Consider the following 24,746-nt stretch of genomic DNA (forward strand, 5'->3'; position numbering starts at 1 on the left):
GCGGGACCTGGATGCCCATATTGGCTCCTACATATTCTACGAAGATCTTTATCGGTCAGACCGCATAACAACATACGTTGTTCCCTTTGTCATCGGTATGTTACTTGCCCGAGATTCGATCGTCGGTATCTCAATACCTAGTTCAATCTCGTTACCGGAAAGTCTCTTTACTCGTTCCGTAATACATCATCCCGCAACTAACTCATTAGTTGCAATGCTTGCAAGGCTTATAGTGATGTGCATTACCGAGTGGGCCTAGAGATACCTCTTCGACAATCGGAGTGACAAATCCTAATCTCGAAATATGCCAACCCAACAAGTACCTTCGGAGACACCTGTAGAGCACCTTTATAATCACCCAGTTACGTTGTGATGTTTGGTGGCACACAAAGTGTTCCTCTGGTAAACGGGAGTTGCATAATCTCATAGTCATAGGAACATGTATAAGTCATGAAGAAAGCAATAGCAACAAACTAAACGATCAAGTGCTAAGCTAACGAAATGGGTCAAGTCAATCACATCATTCTCCTAATGATGTGATCCCGTTAATCAAATGACAACTCTTGTCTATGGTTAGGAAACATAACCATCTTTGATAAACGAGCTAGTCAAGTAGAGGCATACTAGTGACACTCTGTTTGTCTATGTATTCACACATGTATTATGTTTCCGGTTAATACAATTCTAGCATGAATAATAAACATTTATCATGATATAAGGAAATAAATAATAACTTTATTATTGCCTCTAGGGCATATTTCCTTCAGTCTCCCACTTGCACTAGAGTCAATAATCTAGTTCACATCGCCATGTGATTTAATACCAATAGTTCACATCACCATGTGATTAACACCCATAGTTCACATCAGCATGTGACCAACACCCAAAGGGTTTACTAGAGTCAATAATCTAGTTCACATCGCTATGTGATTAACACCCAAAGAGTACTAAGGTGTGATCATGTTCTGCTTGTGAGAGAAGTTTAGTCAACGGGTCTGCCACATTCAGATTCGTAAGTATTTTGCAAATTTCTATGTCAACAATGCTTTGCACGGAGCTACTCTAGCTAATTGCTCCCACTTTCAATATGTATCCAGATTGAGATTTAGAGTCATCTGGATCAGTGTCAAAATTTGCATCGACGTAACCCTTTACGACGAACCTTTTTGTCACCTCCATAATCGAGAAACATATCCTTATTCCACTAAGGATAATTTTGACCGCTGTCCAGTGATCTACTCCTAGATCACTATTGTACTCCCTTGCCAAAAACAGTGTAGGGTATACAATAGGTCTGGTACACAGCATGAAATATTTTATAGAGCCTATGGCTGAGGCATAGGGAATGACTTTCATTCTCTCTATCTTTTGCCGTGGTCGGGTTTTGAGTCTTACTCAACTTCACACCTTGTAACACAGGCAAGAACTCCTTTTTGACTGTTCTATTTTGAACTACTTCAAAATCTTGTCAAGGTATGTACTCATTGAAAAAACTTATCAAGTGTCTTGATCTATCTCTATAGATCTTGATGCTCAACATGTAAGCAGCTTCACCGAGGTCTTTCTTTGAAAAACTCCTTTAAAACACTCCTTTATGCTTTGTAGAATAGTTCTACATTATCTCCGATCAACAATATATCATTCACATATACTTATCAGAAATTGTAGTGCTCCCACTCACTTTGTTGTAAATACAGGCTTCACCACAAGTCTGTATAAAACTATATGCTTTGATCAACTTATCAAAATGTATATTCCAACTCCGAGATGCTTGCACCAGTCCATAGATGGATCGCCGGAGCTTGCATATTTTGTTAGCACCTTTAGGATTGACAAAAACTTCTGGTTGCATCATATACAACTCTTCTTTAACATATCCATTAAGGAATGCAGTTTTGTTTATCCATTTGCCATATTTCATAAAATGCGGCAATTGCTAACATGATTTGGACAGACTTAAGCATAGATACGAGTGAGAAACTCTCATCGTAGTCAATACCTTGAACTTGTCAAAAACCTTTTGCGACAATTCTAGCTTTGTAGATAGTAACACTACTATCAGCGTCCGTCTTCCTCTTGAAGATCCATTTAATCTCAATGGATCGCCGATCAATGAGCAAGTCAATCAAAGTCCATACTTTGTTCTCGTACATGGGTCTCATCTCAGATTTCATGGCTCAAGCCATTTCGCGGAATCTGGGCTCATCATCGCTTCCTCATAGTTCGTAGGCTCGTCATGGTCAAGTAACATGACCTCCAGAATAGGATTACCGTACCACTCTGGTGCGGTTCTCACTCTGATTTACCTACGAGTTTCGGTAGTAACTTGATCTGAAGTTACATGATCATCATCATTAGCTTCCTCACTAATTGGTGTAGTAGTCACAGGAACAGATTTCTGTGATGAACTACTTTCCAATAAGGGAGCGGGTACAGTTACCTCATCAAGTTCTACTTTCCTCCCACTCACTTCTTTCGAGAGAAACTCCTCCTCTACAAAGGATCCATTCTCAGCAATGAATATCTTGCCTTCAGATATGTGATAGAATGTGTACCCAACATTTTCTTTTGGGTATCCTATGAAGATGCACTTCTCCGATTTGGGTTTGAGCTTATCAGGTTAAAACTTTTTCACATAAGCATTGCAACCTCAAACTTTAAGAAACGACAGCTTAGGTTTCTTGCCAAACCATAGTCCATACGGTGTCGTCTCAACGGATTTAGATGGTGCCCTATTTAATGTGAATGTAGCTGTCTCTAATGCATAACCCCAAAACAATAGTGGTAAATCGGTAAGAGACATCATAGATCGCACCATATCTAATAAAGTACGGTTACGACATTCAGACACACCATTACACTGTGGTGTTCCAGGTGGCGTGAGTAGTGAAACTATTTCACATTGTTTTAACTGAAGGCCAAACTCGTAACTCAAATATTTTACTTCTGCGATCATATCGTAGAAACTTTTATTTTTGTTACGATGACTTTCCACTTCACTCTGAAATTCTTTGAACTTTTCAAATGTTTCAGACTTGTGTTTCATCAAGTAGATATACTCATATCTGCTCAAATCATCTGTGAAGATCAGAAAATAATAATACCTGCCGCGAGCCTCAATATTCATCGGACCACATACATCAGTATGTATGATTTCCAACAAATCTGTTGCTCGCTCCATTGTTCCGGAGAACGGAGTCTTAGTCATCTTGCCCATGAGGCATGATTCGCAAGCATCAACTGATTCATAATCAAGTGATTCCAAAAACCCATCAGCATGGATTTTCTTCATGCGCTTTACACCAATACGACCTAAACGGCAGTGCCACAAATAAGTTGCACTATCATTATTAACTTTGCATCTTTTGGCTTCAATATTATAAAAATATGTATCACCACGATCGAGATCCAACAAACCATTTTCATTGGGTGTATGACCATAGAAGGTTTTATTCATGTAAACAGAACAACAATTATTCTCTAACTTACATGAATAACCGTATTGCAATAAACATGATCCAATCATATTCATGCTCAACGCAAACACTAAATAACATTTATTTTAGGTTTAACACTAATCCCGAAAGTATAGGGAGTGTGCGATGATGATCATATAAATCTTGGAACCATTTCCAATACACATCATCACTTCACCCTTAACTAGTCTCTGTTCATTCTGCAAGTCCCGTTTCGAGTTACTATTCTTAGCAACTGAACTAGTATCAGATACTAAGGGGTTGCTATAAACATTAGTAAAGTACACATCAATAACATGTATATCAAATATACCTATGTTCACTTTGCCATCCTTCTTATCCGCCAATTACTTGGGGTAGTTCCGCTTCCAATGACCAGCCCCTTTGCAGTAGAAGCACTCAGTTTCGGGATTAGATCCAGACTTGGGTTTTTTCACTTGAGCAGCAACTTGTTTGCCGTTCTTCTTGAAGTACCCCTTTCTTTCCTTTGTCCCTTTACTTGAAACTAGTGGTTTTGTTTACCATCAACACTTGATGCTTTTCTTGATTTCTACCTTCATCAATTTCAGCATCACGAAGAGCTTGGGAATCGTTTCCGTTATCCCTTGCATATTATAGTTCATCACGAAGTTCTACTAACTTGGTGATGGTGACTAGAGAATTCTGTCAATCACTATTTTATCTGGAAGATTAACTACCACTTGATTCAAGCGATTGTAGTACCCAGACAATCTGAGCACATGCTCACTGCTTGAGCTATTCTCCTCCGTCTTTTAGCTATAGAACTTGTTGGAGACTTCATATCTCTCAACTAGGGTATTTACTTGAAATATTAACTTCAACTCCTGGAACATCTCATATGGCCCATGACATTCAAAACGTCTTTGAAGTCCCGATTCTAAGCCATTTAAGCATGGTGCACTAAACTATCAAGTAGTCATCATATTGAGCTAGCCAAACGTTCATAACATCTGCATCTTCTCCTGCAATAGGTTTGTCACCTAGCGGTGCATCAAGGACATAATTCTTCTGTGCAGCAATGAGGATAAACCTCAGATCACGGATTCAATCCGCATCATTGCTACTAACATCTTTCAACTTAGTTTTCTCTAGGAACATATCAAAAATAAAACAGGGGAGCTAAACGCGAGCTATTGATCTACAACATAGATATGCTAATACTACCAGGACTAAGTTCGTGATAAATTTAAGTTCAATTAATCATAATACTTAAGAACTCCCACTTAGATAGACATCCCTCTAATCCTCTAAGTGATCACGTGATCCATATCAACTAAACCATGTCCGATCATCACGTGAGATGGAGTAGTTTCAATGGTGAACATCACTATGTTGATCATATCTACTATATGATTCATGCTCGACCTTTCGGTCTCCGTGTTCCGAGGCCATATCTGTTATATGCAAGCTTCATCAAGTTTAACCTGAGTATTACGCGTGTGCAACTGTTTTGCACCCGTTGTATTTGAACGTAGAGCCTATCACACCCGATCATCACGTGGTGTCTCAGCACGAAGAACTTTCGCAATGGTGCATACTCAGGGAGAACACTTGTACCTTGACAATTAGTGAGAGATCATCTTATAAAGCTACCATCGAACTAAGCAAAATAAGATGTATAAAAGATAACCATCACATGCAATCAAAATATGTGACATGATATGGCCATCATCATCTTGTGCCTTTGATCTCCATCTCCAAAGCATCGTCATGATCTCCATCGTCACCGGCATGACACCATGATCTCCATCATCTTGATCTATATCAATGTCTCGTCACATGGTTGTCTCGCCAACAATTGCTCTTGCAACTATTGCTATCGCATAGCGATAAAGTAAAGTAATTATTTGGCGCTTGCATCTTATGCAATAGAGAGATAACCATAAGGCTTTTGCCAGTTGCCGATAACTTCAACAAAACATGATCATCTCATACAACAACTTATATCTCATCTCGTCTTGACCATATCACATCACAACATGCCCTGCAAAAACAAGTTAGATGTCCTCTACTTTGTTGTTGCAAGTTTTACGTGGCTGCTACGGGCTGAGCAAGAACCGTTCTTACCTACGCATCAAAACCACATTGATAGTTTGTCAAGTTGGTGATGTTTTAACCTTCGCAAGGACCGGGCGTAGCCACACTCGGTTTAACTAAAGTTGGAGAAACTGACACCCGCCAGCCACCTGTGTGCAAAGCACATCGGTAGAACCAGTCTCGCGTAAGCATACGCGTAATGTCGGTCCGGGCTGCTTCATCCAACAATACCGCCGAACCAAAGTATGACATGCTGGTAAGCAATATGACTTATATCACCCACAACTCACTTGTGTTCTACTCGTGCATATGACATCTACGCATAAAACCTGGCTCTGATACCACTGTTGGGGAACGTAGTAATTTCAAAAATTGCCTACGCACACGCAAGATCATGGTGATGCATAGCAACGAGAGGGGAGAGTGTTGTCTACGTACCCTCGTAGACCATTCGCGGAAGCGTTATATCAACGTGGTTGATGTAGTCGTACGTCTTCACGATCCGACCGATCCAAGTACCGAAAGCACGACACCTCTGAGTTTTGCACACGTTCGGCTTGGTGACATCCTCGCCTTCTCGATCCAGCAAGAGGGGCGAAGTAGTAGATGAGTTCCGGCAGCACGACGGCGTGGTGACGGTGTTGGTGAAGAACAATCTCCACAGGGCTTCGCCTAAGCACTACGAAAACTAGGACGGAGGATAAACTAGAGGGAATGGGGTTGCCGGCACACGGCTTGGTGTTTCTTGATGTGTCTTGGGAGCTAGCCCTACCCCTCTATTTATATGTTGAGCCTTGGGGTCGAAACTTGGATTAAAAGCCTCCACAAAGTCGGTTTCACCCGAAAGGCAAGAGTCCTTCTCGGACTCCAGGGCAAGACGTCAGGGTTCCCGGCGTCTGGACCCAGACGCCAGGGACCCTGGCGTCTGGCCCCTGGACTCCGCAAAACTTCCTTTTGTGCTTTCCAAAACCTTGTGGGCTTTCCCCTTTGGCCCAAATAAAGTGTTCTCATATCCAAACATTTCGGGAAACATCCGGAACCCCTTCCGGTGAATTCCGGAACCCTTCCGGTGACCAAACACTATTATCCCATATATCAAACTTTATCTCTGGACCATTCCGGAGTTCCTCGTCATGTCCGTGATCTCATCCCGGACTCCAAACAACATTCGGTCACCAACATGCATAACTCATATAGTACTATATCATCAATGAACGTTAAGCGTGCGGACCCTACGGGTTCAAGAACTATGTAGACATGACCGAGACACCTCTCTGGTCAATAACCAATAGCGGGACCTGGATGCCCATATTGGCTCCTACATATTCTACGAAGATCTTTATCGGTCAGACCGCATAACAACATACGTTGTTCCCTTTGTCATCGGTATGTTACTTGCCCGAGATTCGATCGTCGGTATCTCAATACCTAGTTTAATCTCGTTACCGGCAAGTCTCTTTACTCATTCCGTAATACATCATCCCGCAACTAACTCATTAGTTGCAATGCTTGCAAGGCTTATAGTGATGTGCATTACCGAGTGGGCCCAGAGATACCTCTCCGACAATCAGAGTGACAAATCCTAATCTCGAAATACGCCAACCCAACAAGTACCTTCGGAGACACCTGTAGAGCACCTTTATAATCACCCAGTAATGTTGTGACGTTTGGTGGCACACAAAGTATTCCTCCAATAAACGGGACTTGCATAATCTCATAGTCATAGGAACATGTATAAGTCATGAAGAAAGCAATAGCAACAAACTAAACGATCAAGTGCTAAGCTAACGAAATGGGTCAAGTCAATCACATCATTCTCCTAATGATGTGATACCATTAATCAAATGACAACTCATGTCTATGGTTAGGAAACATAACCATCTTTGATCAACGAGCTAGTCAAGTAGAGGCATACTAGTGACACTTTGTTTGTCTATGTATTCACACATGTATTATGTTTCCGGTTAATACAATTCTAGCATGAATAATAAACATTTATCATGATATAAGGAAATAAATAATAACTTTATTATTGCCTCTAGGGCATATTTCCTTTATCGTTTGGTTAACCGAGTCTGTAAATTCTGAAAACGTCCCTTAGACATCCGACCCTCTGGTGTCGGCAGGCCCAAGTACTTTTCCTCAAAATGCAAGTTAGTGATCTGTAGTACTAACCTTACTTCCTCCTGCATCGCAACGGGGCAGGCCTCCCCGAAAAGAATGGAACAATTGTTAGGGTTTAGGCTCTGGCCTGTCACCCTACCATACATGTCCAGCACAGCTTTGATCTCTCTCGCTTGTTCTCCTGTAGCCTCAAAGAACAACAACGTATCGTCAGCAAACAATAAGTGCGACACACCCAGTCCTCTTCTAGACACTTTCACCGATGTGATTACACCAGTAGCCACTTTGTTCCTTAGTAAAGCAGATAGCCCGTCTGCCACAAGCAAGAAAAGAAATGGGATAGCGGATCTCCTTGCCGAAGCCCACGCTTCGGTGCAAACGAATCCAAGAGGGTTCCATTTAGTTTGACAGAGTATCTCACCGACGTGACACAAGACATTATCCAGTCAACCCATCGTTGAGAGAAACCCAACTTTTGCATCATTTGCCTCAAGAAGACCCAATCAACTCGATCATAAGCTTTTGATAAGTCCAATTTGTACGCACAGAAACTTCTTGTAGGATCCTTTTCCTGCTTAATGTGGTGGACACATTCAAACGCAACTAGTGCGTTGTCCGTGATCATCCATCCTGGGATGAATGCACTCTGTTCAGGAGATATGAGATCATCCAACAAAGGCCTCATCCTATTCACTAGGCACTTGGATATCACCTTATAGATAACATTGCACAAACTAATAGGTCTGTAGTCTGTGATTCTCACCGGGTTGGGAATTTTGGGAATAAGTACTATCGAGGTGGAGTTCACTCCCTCCGGCAAGATACCCGTACTGAAAAAATCCCTCACCGCTGCCAACACACCCTCCTTGAGAGTGCTCCAATTCCGCTGAAAGAATCTTGCAAGAAAGCCATCCGGACCCGGAGCTTTTAGGGGACCAATTTGAAACAAAGCATCTGAAATCTCTTTATCTGTAAAAGGCGCACACAACTTAGCATTATCCTCTTCGGTTACCACCTGGTTTATTAAGTCCAGAATAGGCGCAGCATTAAGCGTCAGATCAACTGTAAAAATATCATGGAAATAAAGGTTAGCTAGTTCCCCCATGCTTGAATTACATGGAGTGAATTACACCGACGCTATCCGTGAGTTCACGGATCTTGTTCTTCCTCGCCCTCCAGACTGCCTTGCTTTGGAAATATTTTGTGTTTCTGTCCCCTTCCTTCAACCACGTGATACGCGAACGTTGCAACCAAAGCATCTCCTCTTGATACAAAAGCTCATTCATCTTATCCGTCACACGTGCAATATCTTGACGATCAGCGTTCATACTCATCAACTCCTCTAGCTGGGTTCGTGATTTTGCTAGATCTCGAGTAACATTACCAAATTTTTTGCTCCAAAGTCGAAGAGCTGTCATCATTTTGGTTAATGCATCTCTCAGTTGTACCATGTTATGCACACCCCTACAGCCCCCCAAGCCTCTTTGATCACATCCGGTAAAGATCCGTCCCTCTCCCAAAACAACTCATATCTCCTCTGCTTCCCCCCCGTTTGGCCCCTGATCGAACGACCCCTTCAAAACAAGTGCCACATGGTCCGAGCAAGGCGAGGGCACATGTAGAACCGAAGCGTAAGCAAACAAGTTCCTCCACGAGTTAGTTGCCACTGCCCTGTCCAGCCTCACCTTCACATTGCCTCCTCCTCCCCTCTTATTATCATACGTAAAGGGGATCCCAACAAAGCCTAGGTCAACTAGGCCACAGATCTCCAAAGTATCTCGAAAGGCAACCATTTGTGGCTCTCTGATACGTCCATTTTGCATCATGCTTTTATATCGATATTTATTGCATTATGGGCTGTTATTTCACATTATGTCACAATACTTATGGCTATTCTCTCTTATTTTACAAGGTTTACATAAGGAGGGAGAATGCCGGCAGCTGGAATTCTGGGCTGGAACAGGAGCAAATATTAGAGACCTATTCTGCACAACTCCAAAGGTCCTGAAACTCCACGGAACACCTTATAATAAATAATGAAAAATCCTCGCCAAAGATGAAGACCAGGGGGCCCACACCCTTCTCACGAGGGTGGGGGACGCCCCCCCTAGGGCGCGCCCCCTGCCTCGTGGGCCCCCTGGTGGCTCTCTGATGACCATCTTCTCCTATATGAAGTCTTTCGTCGAGAAAAAAATAGGAAGCAACCTTTCGGGACGAAACTCCGCCGTCACGAGGCGGAACCTTGGCGGATCCAATCTAGAGCTCCGGCAGAGCTGTTCTGCCGGGGAAACTTCCCTCCCGGAGGGGGAAATCATCACCATCGTCATCACCAACGCTCCTCTCATTGGGAGAGGGCAATCTCCATAAACATCTTCATCAGCACCATCTCATCTCAAAACCCTAGTTCATCTCTTGTATCCGATTCTTGTCTTCAAGTCTGGGATTGGTGCTAGTAGGTTGCTAGTAGTGTTAATTACTCCTTGTAGTTGATGCTAGTTGGTTTAATTGGTGGAAGATCATATGTTCAGATCCTTTATGCATATTAATACCCCTCTGATTATGAACATGTTTATGCTTTTTGAGTAGTTACGTTGTTCCTGAGGACAAGGGAGAAGTCTTGCTATTAGTAGTCATGTGAATTTGGTATTCGTTCGATATTTTGATGAGATGTATGTTGTCTAGCCTCTAGTGGTGTTATGTGAACGTCGACTACATAGCACTTCACCATTATTTGGGCCTAGAGGAAGGCATTGGGAAGTAATAAGTAGATGATGGGTTGCTAGAGTGACAGAAGCTTAAACCCTAGTTTATGCGTTGCTTCGTAAGGGGCTGATTTGGATCCATATGTTTCATGCTATGGTTAGGTTTACCTTAATACTTTTGTTGTAGTTGCGGATACTTGCAATAGAGGTTAATCATAAGTGGGATGCTTGTTCAAGTAAGAACAGCACCCAAGCACCGGTCCACCCACATATCAAATTATCAAAGTACTGAACGCGAATCATATGAACGTGATGAAAACTAGCTTGACGATATTCCCATGTGTCCTCGGGAGCGCTTTTCCTTATATAAGAGTTTGTCCAGGCTTGTCCTTTGCTACAAAAAGGATTGGGCCACCTTGCTGCGCTTTTCCTTATATAAGTGGGATGCTTGTTCAAGTAAGAACAGCACCCAACCTTTGTTACTTGCTGCTCGTTACAAATTATCTCATCACAAAACTATCTGTTACCACTTATTTCAGTACTTGCAGAGAATACCTTGCTGAAAATCGTTTATCATTTCCTTCTGCTCCTCGTTGGGTTTGACACTCTTACTTATCGAAAGGACTATGATAGATCCCCTATACTTGTGGGTCATCACTCTCCCCGTGGCGTAGCTGATAAATGCTCAAATCCCCACATGGCCTCATTGAAATCACCCACGACAAGCCAAGGTAGATCATTCACGACTTTTAGTTGCTCGAGTTTGGACCACATGATGTGCCTGTTCTCAACACGTGGTTCACCATATATACATGTGATCCTCCATTGGGCCGCCCCCTCCTGGACACGGACTAGTGCATCAATAAAATGCTCTTCTTTGTCCAGAATCTCCACATCATAACTCTCATGCCAATAAAGCGCAAGACCACCGCTCATCCCATTACTATCAACTCCTGCAAAACCCTTCAAACCAATCCTCCCTCGCACCTTCTTCATTTTGTTAGCTCTCTGTCTTGTTTCACACAAAAACACCATGCTGGGGGAATGCGACTGACAGATAGTCGCTAACTCACGAACTGTCCGGGTATTCCCCCCTCCCCGGTAGTTCCAGCTTAGGACATTCATTGGGCCCGGCGGTCCTCCTTGAAGGAGGCCACCTCTTCCGTCATTGTAATATCAACATCCTCCCTCTCCTCACCTTGCTTTCTTCTTTTCACAACTGGTATCTTGCCAGGCGTAGACGACGGGGCAGACACCTCATTTATCCCTGACCCACTTCCACTCTCCAACAACAAAACCGTGTTCGGGACTTTGCCAGCAAGGTTCGGCACTGGTTGACCTCGCGCCATCACAACTCCATCGTCCCCTATGAGCCTTTTCCGAACTGTCCGAAGATCTTCATCACCAACATTGGGGGCACCTGACACCGCAAGCACCCCACCCCCCGTCTTCCGTCCAGTGTCATCTACTCTCCCAGCCGGCTGACCTTCTGCACCACCCCTTCCTCCTGAGTTTCCTACTCCTCTACCTCCCCCTCTACCAGCCCGTCTCCCTCCTCCCACGCCAATACCTGCCGACGCCCCGCCTCTACCGCGCCCTACACCACCTCCTGCCATAGCCGGCTCACTACTCCAATGCAACCAGTCCCCCCAATCACACTCGGAAGGATCGTGAAACCCGTCTCCGCACTCCTCTACCACATGCCCCATACAGCCACAGAAAAAGCAGAAATCCGGCAGCTTCTCATAAGTAACGGGGTACCTTTTCGTCTCTTTGAGAGTAATACTCACAAACCTCACCAATGGTTTCTGCACATTCACAAACACCCTGACCCTTAAGTGGCTAGAAGGATTAATCCTCCCCTCATTCACAACCATCGTAAACGGCAGCTCTCCCACCTTCTTAGCAACTTTCTCCGCTAGCTCCCTCTTTCTTGTTAGCCCATCCGGTAAACCTTTGATCCTTACCCACAGGGGATACATATCCAGTGCATATTCGGGGACGTTAGTGAATCCATCATATTCCACAATAACCACTGGATCTCATCGGAATTGCCAAGGGCCTCCCTCCATGACATGCTGCCAATCCCCCAGGCAATGACACTGAGCCAAGAATAGATTTGGCCCTTTGATGTTGAAAGTAACTCCCTGGGCACAAGCCCAAGCGTTCCTCATTGAATTCAGCAACGCCGCGTGGCTAAACGGCCTCATAGTATGGACCCGGAACAAGCACAACCAACGAACATCCTTGATCAACTCCTCTACCTCTCCAGAAAGACCCAGGTCTCCCTCTTCCTCACCATGGAGCTTCAAGCCTTCAAAGGCGTCTTCCAGCTCGGGTTCCGGACCAAACTGATCCCATCCATGGTCAACTTCTTCTCGGTCTGCAGCTTCGTCCCGATATGTGTCTCCCATCTCGACCCCCTCCCTCTCCGTGGCTCCATCCGCAGTCGTACCAGAGGCTGCCCCAGTCTCCCTTCTCTTGCCTCTAACGACACCCTCATCGACAACAAACCCTAATCCGCCATGATCTCCCTTCTTCCCGCCCCCGCCCTCCTGGACATCCTGATCCGCCATGCAACACCGCCGCCTTGTTCGCGGGGGGTGAGCCCTTGCGAATCGTCTGTCGAGATTGCTAAACGTAACGCTGGAAATTGGTAGATGGACTCCGGCGCCGCCGCCGGAGGAAGAGGTGGACTCTAGGCCTATTTATTATCTCCATAACTTGTTGTGTATTGTGATGCCCTGTTTGCAATATGCAATCAAATCCCTAGTCTCGTATCAATCATGTGGGACATGGTTCATAATAACACATTAGTGTGATCAAACTCACCAAGTGATATAATCCACCATGCCACAGGGGTGAATAGGCAAGCTATGGCCATGTTTGTTTACATCATGTGGGTGGTGGCCAACAAGGCATATTGTTTTGTAGATTATATAATCCACTTACCTAGATTATCATAATCTCATAAGTTGCCTTGGGCAGCTTATTTAAGAGAATATTGTGGTCTTCTAAGCTTATTTCAGATTATTCTGTAGTCTTTTACCCTAGTACACATCCAACATTGTGTTTAGTTACCCACCAATACCATTACAACCTTTGAAACCCTATCTTCTTCCGCCCAACACGCGACGCCATTTCTCTCCCATCAATGCACTCTTCCAGTGCAAAATTGGATAGATTTGGTGCTTCTTCAGCAAGCCATGGAGCCAATTAATGTTGACAATGCGGAGTGGAACCTCCAATGCACTAGTTTTCAGAGATTTGTTGAGCATAGTTGGCACCGTGAGCCAATCCGGCGTAGCACTTAGGGGCTTGCGATATGCAATGCCCATTTTCTAAATGTGCTATGCTATTCTAAACGAGTCCTAATCTCATACCGATATGTGGGACATGGTTCTCAGTAACGTATCGAATTAGTAATTTGAGCCCTTAGGGATGCCCAACATCGACCCCATGGCGCCGAGAGTCCAGCCTGACCATCAAAAGCCGATTTGGGACATGCACATGGGGCACCAGGGAGAAGATCCAAACCCACACATCAAGCAAAAGCAGGGAAAATCCTATGCATCGCTCATTGCAACGCATTATTGGCCAATCGCATAGGCAAAAGCGAGCGAGCGAGCTAGGGTTGGCCCTACCATAGCTTCTTCAGGAAAACCGATTTTGGAACTTTCTAGAAGGTTCTAGTCCAGGTTTCTTCATTTACCTTTGCGTGTTGTTTACTTTACCAATTTTCTTTTTACTTTTTTCTTCATTCAGTTTTTTCTTTTTTTTCCTTTTCCTTTCTTTTATAGGGTGTTCACAAAATCCAATGTTCAACTTAAAAAAAACTTGTTAGCATTTCTATAGAAATATTTACAAAATAAAAAATGTCTTTCAAAAAATGTTTAGAGTTTTTATAATGTTTGTGATAGTTTTAAAAAATGTTTCAGTTCTTCAAGAAAAAGTTGAAACCCACTCACTGTGCACCTCATAGAGACGGTTAGTAGTTCAGGGTCCTTGGTGGCGTCATGCATCTAGCTCGATTGAAGTCGTCATGCAATGCCGCATCTATATCTATATCTATATCTATATCTATACCTACTATTAAAGAGAGGTGATATTCTTGGTTTCGTTCCGCTTTGTTTGATCCCGCTTCAATTAATTTCACGTACGCTATTTGGTTTCGTTACTTGCCATCTGTTTTGGCCTAACGGATAAAGCCCACCTGACGACGCACGGTGGCCCATGTCCGGAGAGCTGGCAAAAAATAAAATAGCCGATGGCAGGGTCCGACCTCATAACCCGCCAACCGGCCACGCACAGTTTGTCCAACTAACCCAACTAGAGATATGAGAGGATGTTTTTTCTCCCGTTGTAACGCACGGGCCTTTTTGCTAGTATCACCTAATGCTAAGAACCGGGTACTCCTCATCTAGTGATTTCGTTTTAATTTGCACAAAAAATAAAAACTAGTGATTTCGTTTTAATACGTATCATTAGCCTTCTCAAAGGAAAAAAAACAAAGCTTCAGAAGACCCGCAGCCTTGCTGGGCTTCAGACCGGTGTCACTTGGGCCAGTGCAACGCACGCAAGACCGAAGAACAAATGGAGACGAAGAAAGTTCTCTCAAAAAAAATGGAGAAGAAGAAAAATATACTTTCTCCGTTCGGAAATACTTATCGTCAAAATGGATAAAAGAGGATGTATCTAAATGTATTTTAGTTCTAGATATATCTATTTTTGTTCATTTTGATGACGAGTATTTTCGGACGGAGGGAGTAGAACGAAGGCATGGCGAGTTGGGAACCGACAGTCCGTCCAGCGCCAACGCTCGCTGCCGCTGCCGCTGCCTCTCCATCCGTGCAGACCGTGCGCGTAGTAGTAGTATTATTTCGTTCTTGGTGCGACATTGCCGTCCGCCAGCGGTTCCCTTTTCCCATCATCATGCGGCGGGCACCCCGTCCAAATTATCGCCCATTTAATTATCGACCGACGGATCGGCGAGACAGGGAAACGAGACCCACGAGCACAAATCTCAGCGATCCATCACAGAGAGAGCATCGGACGCGGCAACCACCGGCGCCACTACGTACCCACAAGTGGCAACGGGACATGGGGGCCTCCCACCGGCCTTTTGACAAACAAAACGGAGGGTGCGGAATGATTGAGCATAAGATCCACGGGATTACGCCCGGAGATATAAACATTAGGGTTAACATGCACGAATGATTGCAGCGCTAATACAAGGCCCGAGTCAACCCACCGAGCTCTACTGCCTAGAGCCCTAGGCCCTGCTGAAGCTTGCACCGCAAGCCCAGCAATCTGGCCGGTCGATCAAAAAAGCACCCATAATACAGTTACTCTATCTGAGAACCCCTGGAGCCGAAGTCTCTGTATTTTTCCTTTTTTTCATTTGACCGAGAACAGAAAAGAAAGAAGGAATTTACTCATCTCCTGAAAGAATTGCAAAATTTACTTTACTCCGGGGAGGACAAGGATTTCCGTCAGGGAAGGGGGAAAAAATCATGTAAAAGAGATAATTACATGTAAAGAATGACCAAAAAGAATGTTAATGAAGGTCTTGTACCGGCCGACCGACGCCTGTTGTTCACATCACAGGTCTCTCCGGCTCCTCCAGCTGGCCTGGCTCAGCTCGTCGCTGCACTCCCGGCTGCCGAACTCTCTCAGCTGGAACAGCCTGATCTCCTCGGTCCGCGGCTCCAAGAACACCTCGCTGCGCCCGGGCTGAAGGCCGTTGTTTAGGTTAGAGTCGGCTAAACTATCCAGTGCTCTTACCACCTGGGATATAGCAAAGGAAAATACATGGGCATACATCTTAGTCCTGTGCTGTCATTTAAAAAAAATCAGGAACGAGGTAAAATGAATGAAATGTGGTTTATTATTTAGTACCTGCCCCATCCGTGGTCTCATCACCGCAGAATGACGAATGCATGCAGCCGCAGCCCCTATCATATGATACATCTCATTTTCTTCGAATTTGTTTTCCATCCTCGGGTCCGGAAGATCCCCGAAGTCTCGATGCTCGATTGCTTGCGAGAGAAAGGGCCGAGCCTGAAAAAATTTCAGCAAGAGCAGAGTTTGAGTTTACATTATGCACCATCTATCAGTCATGATGAAAATTGAAGAAATGCATTTAGACAGTAGCCAGAGAGGAATGCATTTAGAGCAATGAGGTGTCATCTGTGTGATGCATTCATCAGTTCCATTTATGCTTATGTTCGCTAATATATTAGGATAATCGGTCCCTGTTTTCTCAAGTTCTCATTTAGCTTCTTTCATGACTCACCACAGCATGAAGAGTGCATTAAATAACACTGTATCCACTTTCTGCGTGCCACCCTGGAAGAATAATCAGGTTGCCCACTTTCTATAAAAGCGAGCTCCAATAGTTGGAACTTTTCAGCTCACTTAGTTCTCTCCAGATCACTTTCTCGGTCAACATGCTATGGAAACGGGTCCAATGGAAGGGGCCAACATAATACAACAGCTAGCATCAGCCACCTTGTAACCTTGTAATAAAAGAGCCCAACGGTTCAACTTTGGAGGGAAAGAGGTGATCTAGAGAAGACACCGCTAGATGCTGCATGATATCAGGCTCTAGAATTTGGAAATCACCTCAACAGCTATATTGATCAACAAAAATTATCTAGTACTACTATGGACAGGAAATCAACCAAATCTTGAAGCATCTAAGTAACATAACCAAACTTCAACTAAAATTTCCCCTCTTAATTAATGAATGAGGCAAGTCTTTTGCCTCCTTTCAAAAAAAAGTAACATAGCCAGATAATACGATAGGTCAATTATTAATTAGAAGTGAAAAAAGATGTTACTTATATCAATCAAATAAATATTTTACGAACGTGAAAAAAGAGCATAGTTTATGAGCTAAAGCGAGGAGCATGCAACAAGTACAGAATATTTTAAGAAACTCACCCATTCGACAAGACTCTCATCTCCAAGCGGCTGAGAAGAATCAACAGGTTTTCTTCCGGTAATAAGTTCCAAAAGAACAACTCCAAAAGAATATAGATCAGACTTTGCTGTCAACTTCCCGGACAATGCATACTCTGGAGCCAAATACCTGCAGAGGACATACTACATTTATACTGGAAACTATATATAGATCACAGATTATCGGAAAAAATTGACTGAAGATTGCAATGGCTGTCTTTGGACCATTACTCACCCAAATGTTCCCATGACACGTGTCGTGACATGCGTGTTGGAGTCGGCAGCTAACCTTGCAAGTCCAAAATCAGAAACCTGGAGATTGGTTGGAGATACATAGCATTTTTTTAGAAAATAAATACAACTGAAAAATCGCATAGAAACAAGTGGAAGCTGGAACTAATACACCAAGTAAAAGCATACCTGAGCTTCGAAGTTGTTATCCAATAAAATATTAGATGATTTAATATCTCTATGAATAATCCGTGGATGACCTGATGAATACAAACAGAGCAATGCTTAGTACACCACACTAGTTCAGGGGATTAATGTGAAGAGACAATTTAGTCACAAAATATTACAATCTTCGTGCAGGTAAGCAATTCCGCGAGCTGCTCCGGCCGCAATCTTGACCCTCGTACGCCAATCTAGTGGTACTTCATTTACTGAAATTCCATGAGCATGGTTAATGACCAGGCAACATATGAGCAATCTAGCTGCCTCACTAAAGCTAAAATTGATGCAAATAAAAGAACCACTATGATTGACAGGGAGTTCTCACCATGGAGATGGTAATAAAGCGTGTTATTGGGAACAAAATCATATACAAGCATCCGCTGGCCCTCTGATACGCAATAGCCTACTAGTGAAACCAAATGTCTATGATGTACTCTGCTGATAGTATCAACTTCGGCCCTGAACTCACGCTCTCCCTGCCCATTCCCAATCTTGAGCTTCTTGATAGCCACAGGGCGACCATCTGGCAAGATGCCCTTGTACACACACCCAAATCCACCTTCTCCCAAGAGGTTCTCATCCGAAAAGTCATTTGAGATTCCTGCCAAATTCTCCGGCGTGAACAGCATCCTCGAGTACCCTATCCCGGAGTCTGCCGGCGAGTAGGGGAACCCATGGCTCCCGGTACTGGACCTCATGAAGGGATAGCCCGGTGATCGTAAGTAGAACCCATCTGGCCAACACAAATACTGTAATGAGCATCGTCTAGGACTGGCTAAATTTAGAAACTGCAGATATAGAGATACATTTAACACTCGGGCGCTTATGTTTTCTAGTACCTGATGCTAGTGAGGATCCTGCAGATGAGGGGATGTAATTGGGTGGTGGCGGCGGGGGAGCTGGTTGCTGCTGTGTCGGCAGTGCTGAGGGAGGCTCTGCCCGCCGTCGCTTCTTCTTGACAAGCCAAATGGTGGCACCGATGAAGCTGAGCATTGCAAGACCGGCAATTGCTACAATGGTGGTGGCAGTTTCCCTCGATATTTCGATGTTCTTGCCGCTGCCATTTGAGCGGGTCGAGTTTGAGTGTGGCCTCCCAGGCGAGCGTGGCGGCGCATAATGTGGCTTAAAATGATGGCGCGGCGGCGGCGGGGGAGATGCAATTCTTGGCGGGGGAGGCGAATAGACTGCAACCGGCGTGGGTGCTGGAGCTGGAGCTGGAGTAGGCGATGGCGATGGTGGGTGGGATGGAGGCGGGGCTGGTGGCGAGAGGACTACTGGCGGCGGCGGGGGGAGGGACGGGGGCGGCGGCGACGGGTACACGCGGGGCTGTACGCGTGGCTGGTCGGCCGCCATCGGTGGCGGTGGCGCCTGAACCTCGGCGGGAGGCGGCGAGGGCGATGGGGACGGCGGTGGAAGCGACGGAGGGGGCGCGTCGGGCGGCGGAGGCGACAATGCCGGCGGTGGCGGCGAGGACGGCAATGCTGGAGGAGGTGACGGCAATGGCTCGGGTGGCGGGGAGGCCGGAGGGGGGCTACTTACCGGCGGAGGGGACGCCGCGGGGGGCAAAGAATGGTAGGACGTGGAAACCGGCGGGGCCGAGGCGGAGGAGGAGTAGGGACAGCCCGGCGGGCGCGGCGCGGGCTGCGGCTGCGGCTGCGGCTGCCCATGCCCGCCCTGCGGCACGGCGTAAGACGACGACGAGGCCGGCTGCGGAGGCATGAAGGGATCCGCGTAGCCGCCCATCCCCACCACCACCGCCGCCCTCCGCAGGCACCTCCACAGCAGCGAGGCGTGGGCGCGCGCTGGCAGTGGCAGGCAGGGGATCTGCAGGTCCTCGCCGACGGCCAGATCTCCCGCCCGGCTTCGCCCCAATCAAGCAGCTCAGCGAACCACCGCTTCAATGGAAGGAAGCTGCCACCCACCCTGGCCTGCTCTCTCTCTCTCTCTCTCCCGACAGCGACGTGGAGAGGAGATCCGAATCCTCCCGCCCACGCAAGTGGCGGCGCGCGCGCAGCAGATCACGCACGGCACGGCAGAGAAGCCAGCGGCCGCGGAGCTCGGGCCGTCGGGCGGCGCGGCCGAGATCCGAGGCCCTCGGGCGGGAAGCCGATCCTCCGTCGGCCAATGCAATGCAGCAGAGCACCGCGCACCGCTCGCCTCTCTGTGTGTCTCGCCTCAGCTGAGCTCACCTCACCTCAGCAGCACGCCGAGCTCATCTCTTTCTGGCGCCTCCCTCCCGTCCCTGCCCGCCTGCCTTGGTGTCCGTGGCTGCCTGGCTGGACAGTAGAGCATCACTAGTGGTGGTACTAGTATAATTTCCTCCCTCTATTTCCCCTTGCTTCTTTTCTCAAAACAATTTTCTTCCTCGGGTGTGCGCGACCGGGGGAGGGGTTGGTGCCAGGTCCATATGGGAAATAGCTGGACTGCGAGGAGCAAGCGGTACTGGCGGTACAGTGCGGCAGCATAGCATAGGGAGCTGAGTCGGGCGAAAAAAGAAGGCTGGGAAATTGGGCATTTCCCGTGCAGACTGTCGCTTGCGGCCCCCGCCCCTCGCCTCCCCGCGGGTGGTGGAAACCGGGAAGAAACCGCGGAAGGAAGGGCGGCTGGCCTGGCCGCGACGACGCGCAGCACGCTCGGCCGGCCGGGCGGAACGACGAGGCAAGTTGCGGCTTGTTTTTTTTGGCTCGCGGCGAGCGTATGGTTCATCCTGCGGCGTGCGACGGTGGAGGGTGTACTCGTTATAGTTTACTGGGTACGATGCTGAGGGCAACGCTGACGGCTGGCTGGATGGATGCCTCCTGTCCTGGGTGGAGACCTTTTTTTGGTGCCTACTAGTAGTAGTAGTAGTGTGGTTTGAGGTGGGACGGGGCTGTCAAGGTTTCGGATTTCGGGTGCCTTTTTCTCGGCCACGTCTTGCCATTTGTTGACCTTGGCTGGAAAAACAAACGCTGCTACGCGGTTTTTATCAGGCGAGGGGATGTGACGGCGGTACGAGTTTTCGTGGTTCGCCCGTTTCGATCATGCATGTCTCGTCGTGGTGGCAGTACGCAGCCATGGAGGTTAGGGGCGTGTGCGTTTCACTCGGTCAGATTCATAGGGTGTAATTTTGGGCTGTTAGGTTGCCTAGGCTGCATCAAATTTCTTGGCTGTACGAATCACAGAGAACTTCCGGGCCAGGTTGAGTAGGAACGGCCGAATGGGCTGTTTTTCTCAGACCCGGGCCCAAGCGAGTCCCGCATGGCTACCGCTTGCACGTATGGAAAAGCGCGGGAGATGGACGTGACGCTCATAACTCGTATGCGCTCTCTCGCCTCACCGCCCACCCTCGGTTACACACCACACTCTTATTGCTCTCTCTCGGTTTCTCTCATGACCGACCCTCGACCCCGCCCCCGCCCCTACTCCACTCCCGCCACAACTGGTGGGTGGACAGCATCACCAGGTCGGGGGGCAACATCTTGGCCGCTTTTCGGTTGTCGTCCCCTTTCTGCTTCCGGCGAACACGGTCCGCAATCACTGACACGCCGGCTGGGTACGTGCTTGAGGGTGTGGCTGCTGTCGGCGATTCATCAGCTACAATGGTGAATAATAGTAAGTCCCCGATTATATTTTTTTCACTAAGAATGCCACGGTATCTTTCCTTCACGAAACTTCACATGTGAGTAGGATGATCGTCCAAGGTTGATAACCCAAACTTTTAGAATTTCATTTTTTTCTAGTATTTTTTTTTCAATTTTACTATTCACGTGAGTGCATATGGAACTATGTTTACCTTTGTATTTTTAGTTAGAACACGAAGTGAAGACCAACCTCCTAAATATCAAAACCAGAATCTAGTTAATGTTTCGTATAGCTATGTCATAATCGTCGTATAAGTACTCCTAGTAAAGTAGAGGATGTTGTTGAGGCAACACATTATGTCAAGAGACGACACCAAGGCAGACTCTGAATTACACACATGAGAGCTCCAACAAGGAAACAACAAACTGTCAATGGGTAAATATTGCAGTAGTAAGATCAAGGAGATGCGCCATTACCAATCCCGTGCAATCTAGCACTCGTCTTGAGGGTGGTCATTTCCAATGGATGAAGTGATATTGAAGACAAAATAGACTTTTGCTTGTCGAGAATGCACGAAAGGATTGCGCGAATTCTCCACTACAAGGGTAGACCCCCCCCCCTTGGGAGTGTGATGAAAGATTTACGACAATGAAGTGACATGGTCTCACAGAAGACACTAATGAAATTATCTCCAGGAGGGGTTGGTCAATGTCCATGGCCGAATGTAAATAAAGGACACTACACATGACGAGAGAAACAACAATAGGGGCTACCCAACGGCAGCACGACGAAGATTTTGGGGAGAGCTCACAGAAAATGCGCATCATTGACTTCGGGGGCATGAATGGGATGAAGGTGGCGGCGTTGACATGGAAAATGGCATGAACATATCGTTCTTATCATGGATCGATTGTCCGGATAGGGATTTCACCCACCCATAAGCCAGCGTGGAGGTGGAGGAGGCTAGACAACCTCACACATGTCGTTGTCAGTGCAGCGCCATGTAACATCCTACGTGCAAACATCAAATAAGGGATAGTGTAAGTGAAAGAGGTGGATCTTTTTTATCTGAGGGCGGAAAGAACATTACAGGCGTGGAGGAAGGTTGCACATGACCTCGCCGCCACCGTCCATTGTGTGGCTTACACTACAAAAAAATACACTTCCGTGATGATACGTGTTTGTCACAGTAGGTCACGTTTTTTGTCATGCATGTACATCCATGACGATTTTATGACAGAAACAAGATAGTCATACCTGTGCTGTTATAGAAGTGTTCCATGACATTATCAAAATTATTATCACGGAAGTGTCCACTTGCATGACGATATTGCGTCACAGAAGTTCTTTCGTCAAGGGTGACCGACACGTGGCATCCACCGTAACGGAACGCCGTTAAGCTATCGGGTCGGATTTTGGATCCGATAACCCGTTAACAGCCATGACCAATGGGAAATTTCCATGTGTAAAATTCTGATTGGCTGAAGGAAACACCTGTCAGCTCGTCAGTGGGCCAGATGTCACCCGTCCATTGGAGGAGACATGCCTATGATACGTCGACACGTGGCTGGGCCCAACAAAGGCCCATATAGGTTAAAAAGGCCGGCCTAGTCAAAGGCTCGTAGAACTTAATCAGGTACTAGTGGGCCAGCCCAATAATGGCCTGCTTAATAAAGGCCCATTTACGGTCTGAAGCCAGATCTGGCCCGTTAATTGTTCGCCCAATATTTGGTCCCATTTACGGCCCGAAGGCAGATCTCGCCCGTTAATTGTTCGCCCAATATTTGGACCCATTTGCGGCCCGAAGCCAAATCTGGTCCGTTAATTGTTCGCCGAATATTTGGGCCCAACTACAGCCCAGTGACTTTCAGCCTGTTAGAGGCCTGATGTAGACATGGGCCCATTTCAGCCCGGTGTGACTTTCGGCCTGGGAATGGCCCGTGCTGGCCATGGGTCATATATGGTCCGACGGGACATCGAGCCCACTAACGGCCCGTGCTAAAGGTGGCAACAGTTAAGCCCAACGTGACTTTGGGCCTGTTAAAGGCCTGTCGCGTAATTTGGCCCGTTGATGCCCGTGCTAAGCTTTTGGCCTCTTAAAGGCCCATGATATCAGTGGGCCAACTAAGGCCCGAGATATGTTTCGGCCTGATAACGACCCGTGAGCTAACTGTGCCCAAAACGGCCCGGTCTACATTTCGGCCTGCTGAAGGCCCGTCGACGACTAGTGAAAATTGAGGCCCAACATGCATTTTGGCCTGCTAAAGGCCCGTGGTTTCATCTCGGCCGTAACAGGCTAGTACAATATTCAGCCTGTTAATGGCCCAAAGCTACCTGGGCCAAACTAAGCGTTGGGTCGACAAAAGGGCCAACTAAAATATAGGCCGGTGTAAGTTTGGGCCTGGCGCAATGTGTGAAGGCCCCAATCATTCGGGCCCAAGAAAGACGCAGGCCGGCCCAATTGTGGCCCGCTAAAAACCTGGCCCATTAGAGTCGAATGTTTTGGTCCGGTCGACTACATCTGATTTTTTTTTCAGATAGCGAATGATGGCAGTAACTAGTAGGAATTAAGAACAAACCTACTCTATACAATAAAGAAATTATGACATAGTAACTAAAAATAAACCTACACTATACAATAAAGGATTTAAGGTATATTACATCCACTGGGCATCGAAGTTCGCCACCAGTGATCATAAAGCGCAACAAAGAAGCAGATTACAAAAACTGGGCACCATTGCAGCGTAACAAAATAATACTGAACCAAGACCACTTCCAAGACAGTTCAAGAAAGGTTAGCCTTGCGGGGGAACTGGTGCGCAAACTGCTGAGCAAGGCTGTGAGACCGGCCTAGCATGTCGGTCATAGCTTCCAGGTGTAGCTGTTTAGCGATGAGGTTCCCATTGGTGTTCTCCGCAATCTTTCTTAGAGATAGGATTTCAAGTCGAAGTTGAGTTCCAGAATGCCATTTTGCTAGAACTTGGGACTGAAGAAGTCGAACTGATTCAGACAACGAATTCTGTGAGCTTGTCAGACTGTTAGTCTCAAGTAACTTGAACACTACATCAAGACAAGACTTTGGAGTTGTCTCGCTATCTTCAAGATGTTTTGCCTTCTTTGCTGCAATATATGTTGGGTTTGTCTCATAGCCTTCAGCAGACTTGTGCATGCCATCAGGCATATCACCCTGAAAAAAAGCAGAGAGATGGCATGTTTTGCACGTGTATAAACAAAGAGGATAACTGTTCTGTCAATTCTATCCAATTTCAAATTAGAAAATAAAGAGTAAGTTCAAAATATCAATAGCATAATTTGGCATTGTTCATAATACGGGGAGCTTCTCCACACTACTGGATTACCATGTCAACATAACAAGCATAGATGAAGGGCAAAGAAAATCATTGTATCT

At 46.2% G+C, this 24,746-nt stretch overlaps 1 protein-coding gene across 1 annotated transcript; it reads right to left on the bottom strand.

The window, feature by feature from the left end:
- Nucleotides 1–15,774: 15,774 nt before the first annotated feature.
- On the bottom strand, nt 15,775–20,232 carry LOC125544659 (proline-rich receptor-like protein kinase PERK8). The gene is made up of 8 exons (XM_048708404.1): nt 18,616–20,232; nt 18,102–18,509; nt 17,902–17,985; nt 17,744–17,814; nt 17,559–17,635; nt 17,306–17,453; nt 16,259–16,420; nt 15,775–16,147 (listed from the first exon to the last, which is right to left on the bottom strand). Exons 1-8 carry the CDS (start codon nt 19,517–19,519, stop codon nt 15,962–15,964), a joined length of 2,040 nt encoding a protein of 679 aa, XP_048564361.1. The 5' UTR covers nt 19,520–20,232; the 3' UTR covers nt 15,775–15,961.
- Between the last annotated feature and the right edge of the window lie 4,514 nt (nt 20,233–24,746).

This window comes from Triticum urartu, chromosome 3 (assembly GCF_003073215.2).
Source record: "Triticum urartu cultivar G1812 chromosome 3, Tu2.1, whole genome shotgun sequence".
In the NCBI taxonomy this organism is placed as follows: Eukaryota; Viridiplantae; Streptophyta; class Magnoliopsida; order Poales; family Poaceae; genus Triticum; species Triticum urartu.

Bases quoted from the DNA above. Each gene is read 5' to 3' on its own strand.
- LOC125544659 (XM_048708404.1), bottom strand. From the start codon at position 19,519: ATGGGCGGCTACGCGGATCCCTTCATGCCTCCGCAGCCGGCCTCGTCG. The intron at 18,510-18,615 runs GTACTAGAAAAC...TGTGTTGGCCAG, and splicing joins AGGATCCTCACTAGCATCAG to ATGGGTTCTACTTACGATCA. The intron at 17,986-18,101 runs GTGAGAACTCCC...ATGGAATTTCAG, and splicing joins GCTTTATTACCATCTCCATG to TAAATGAAGTACCACTAGAT.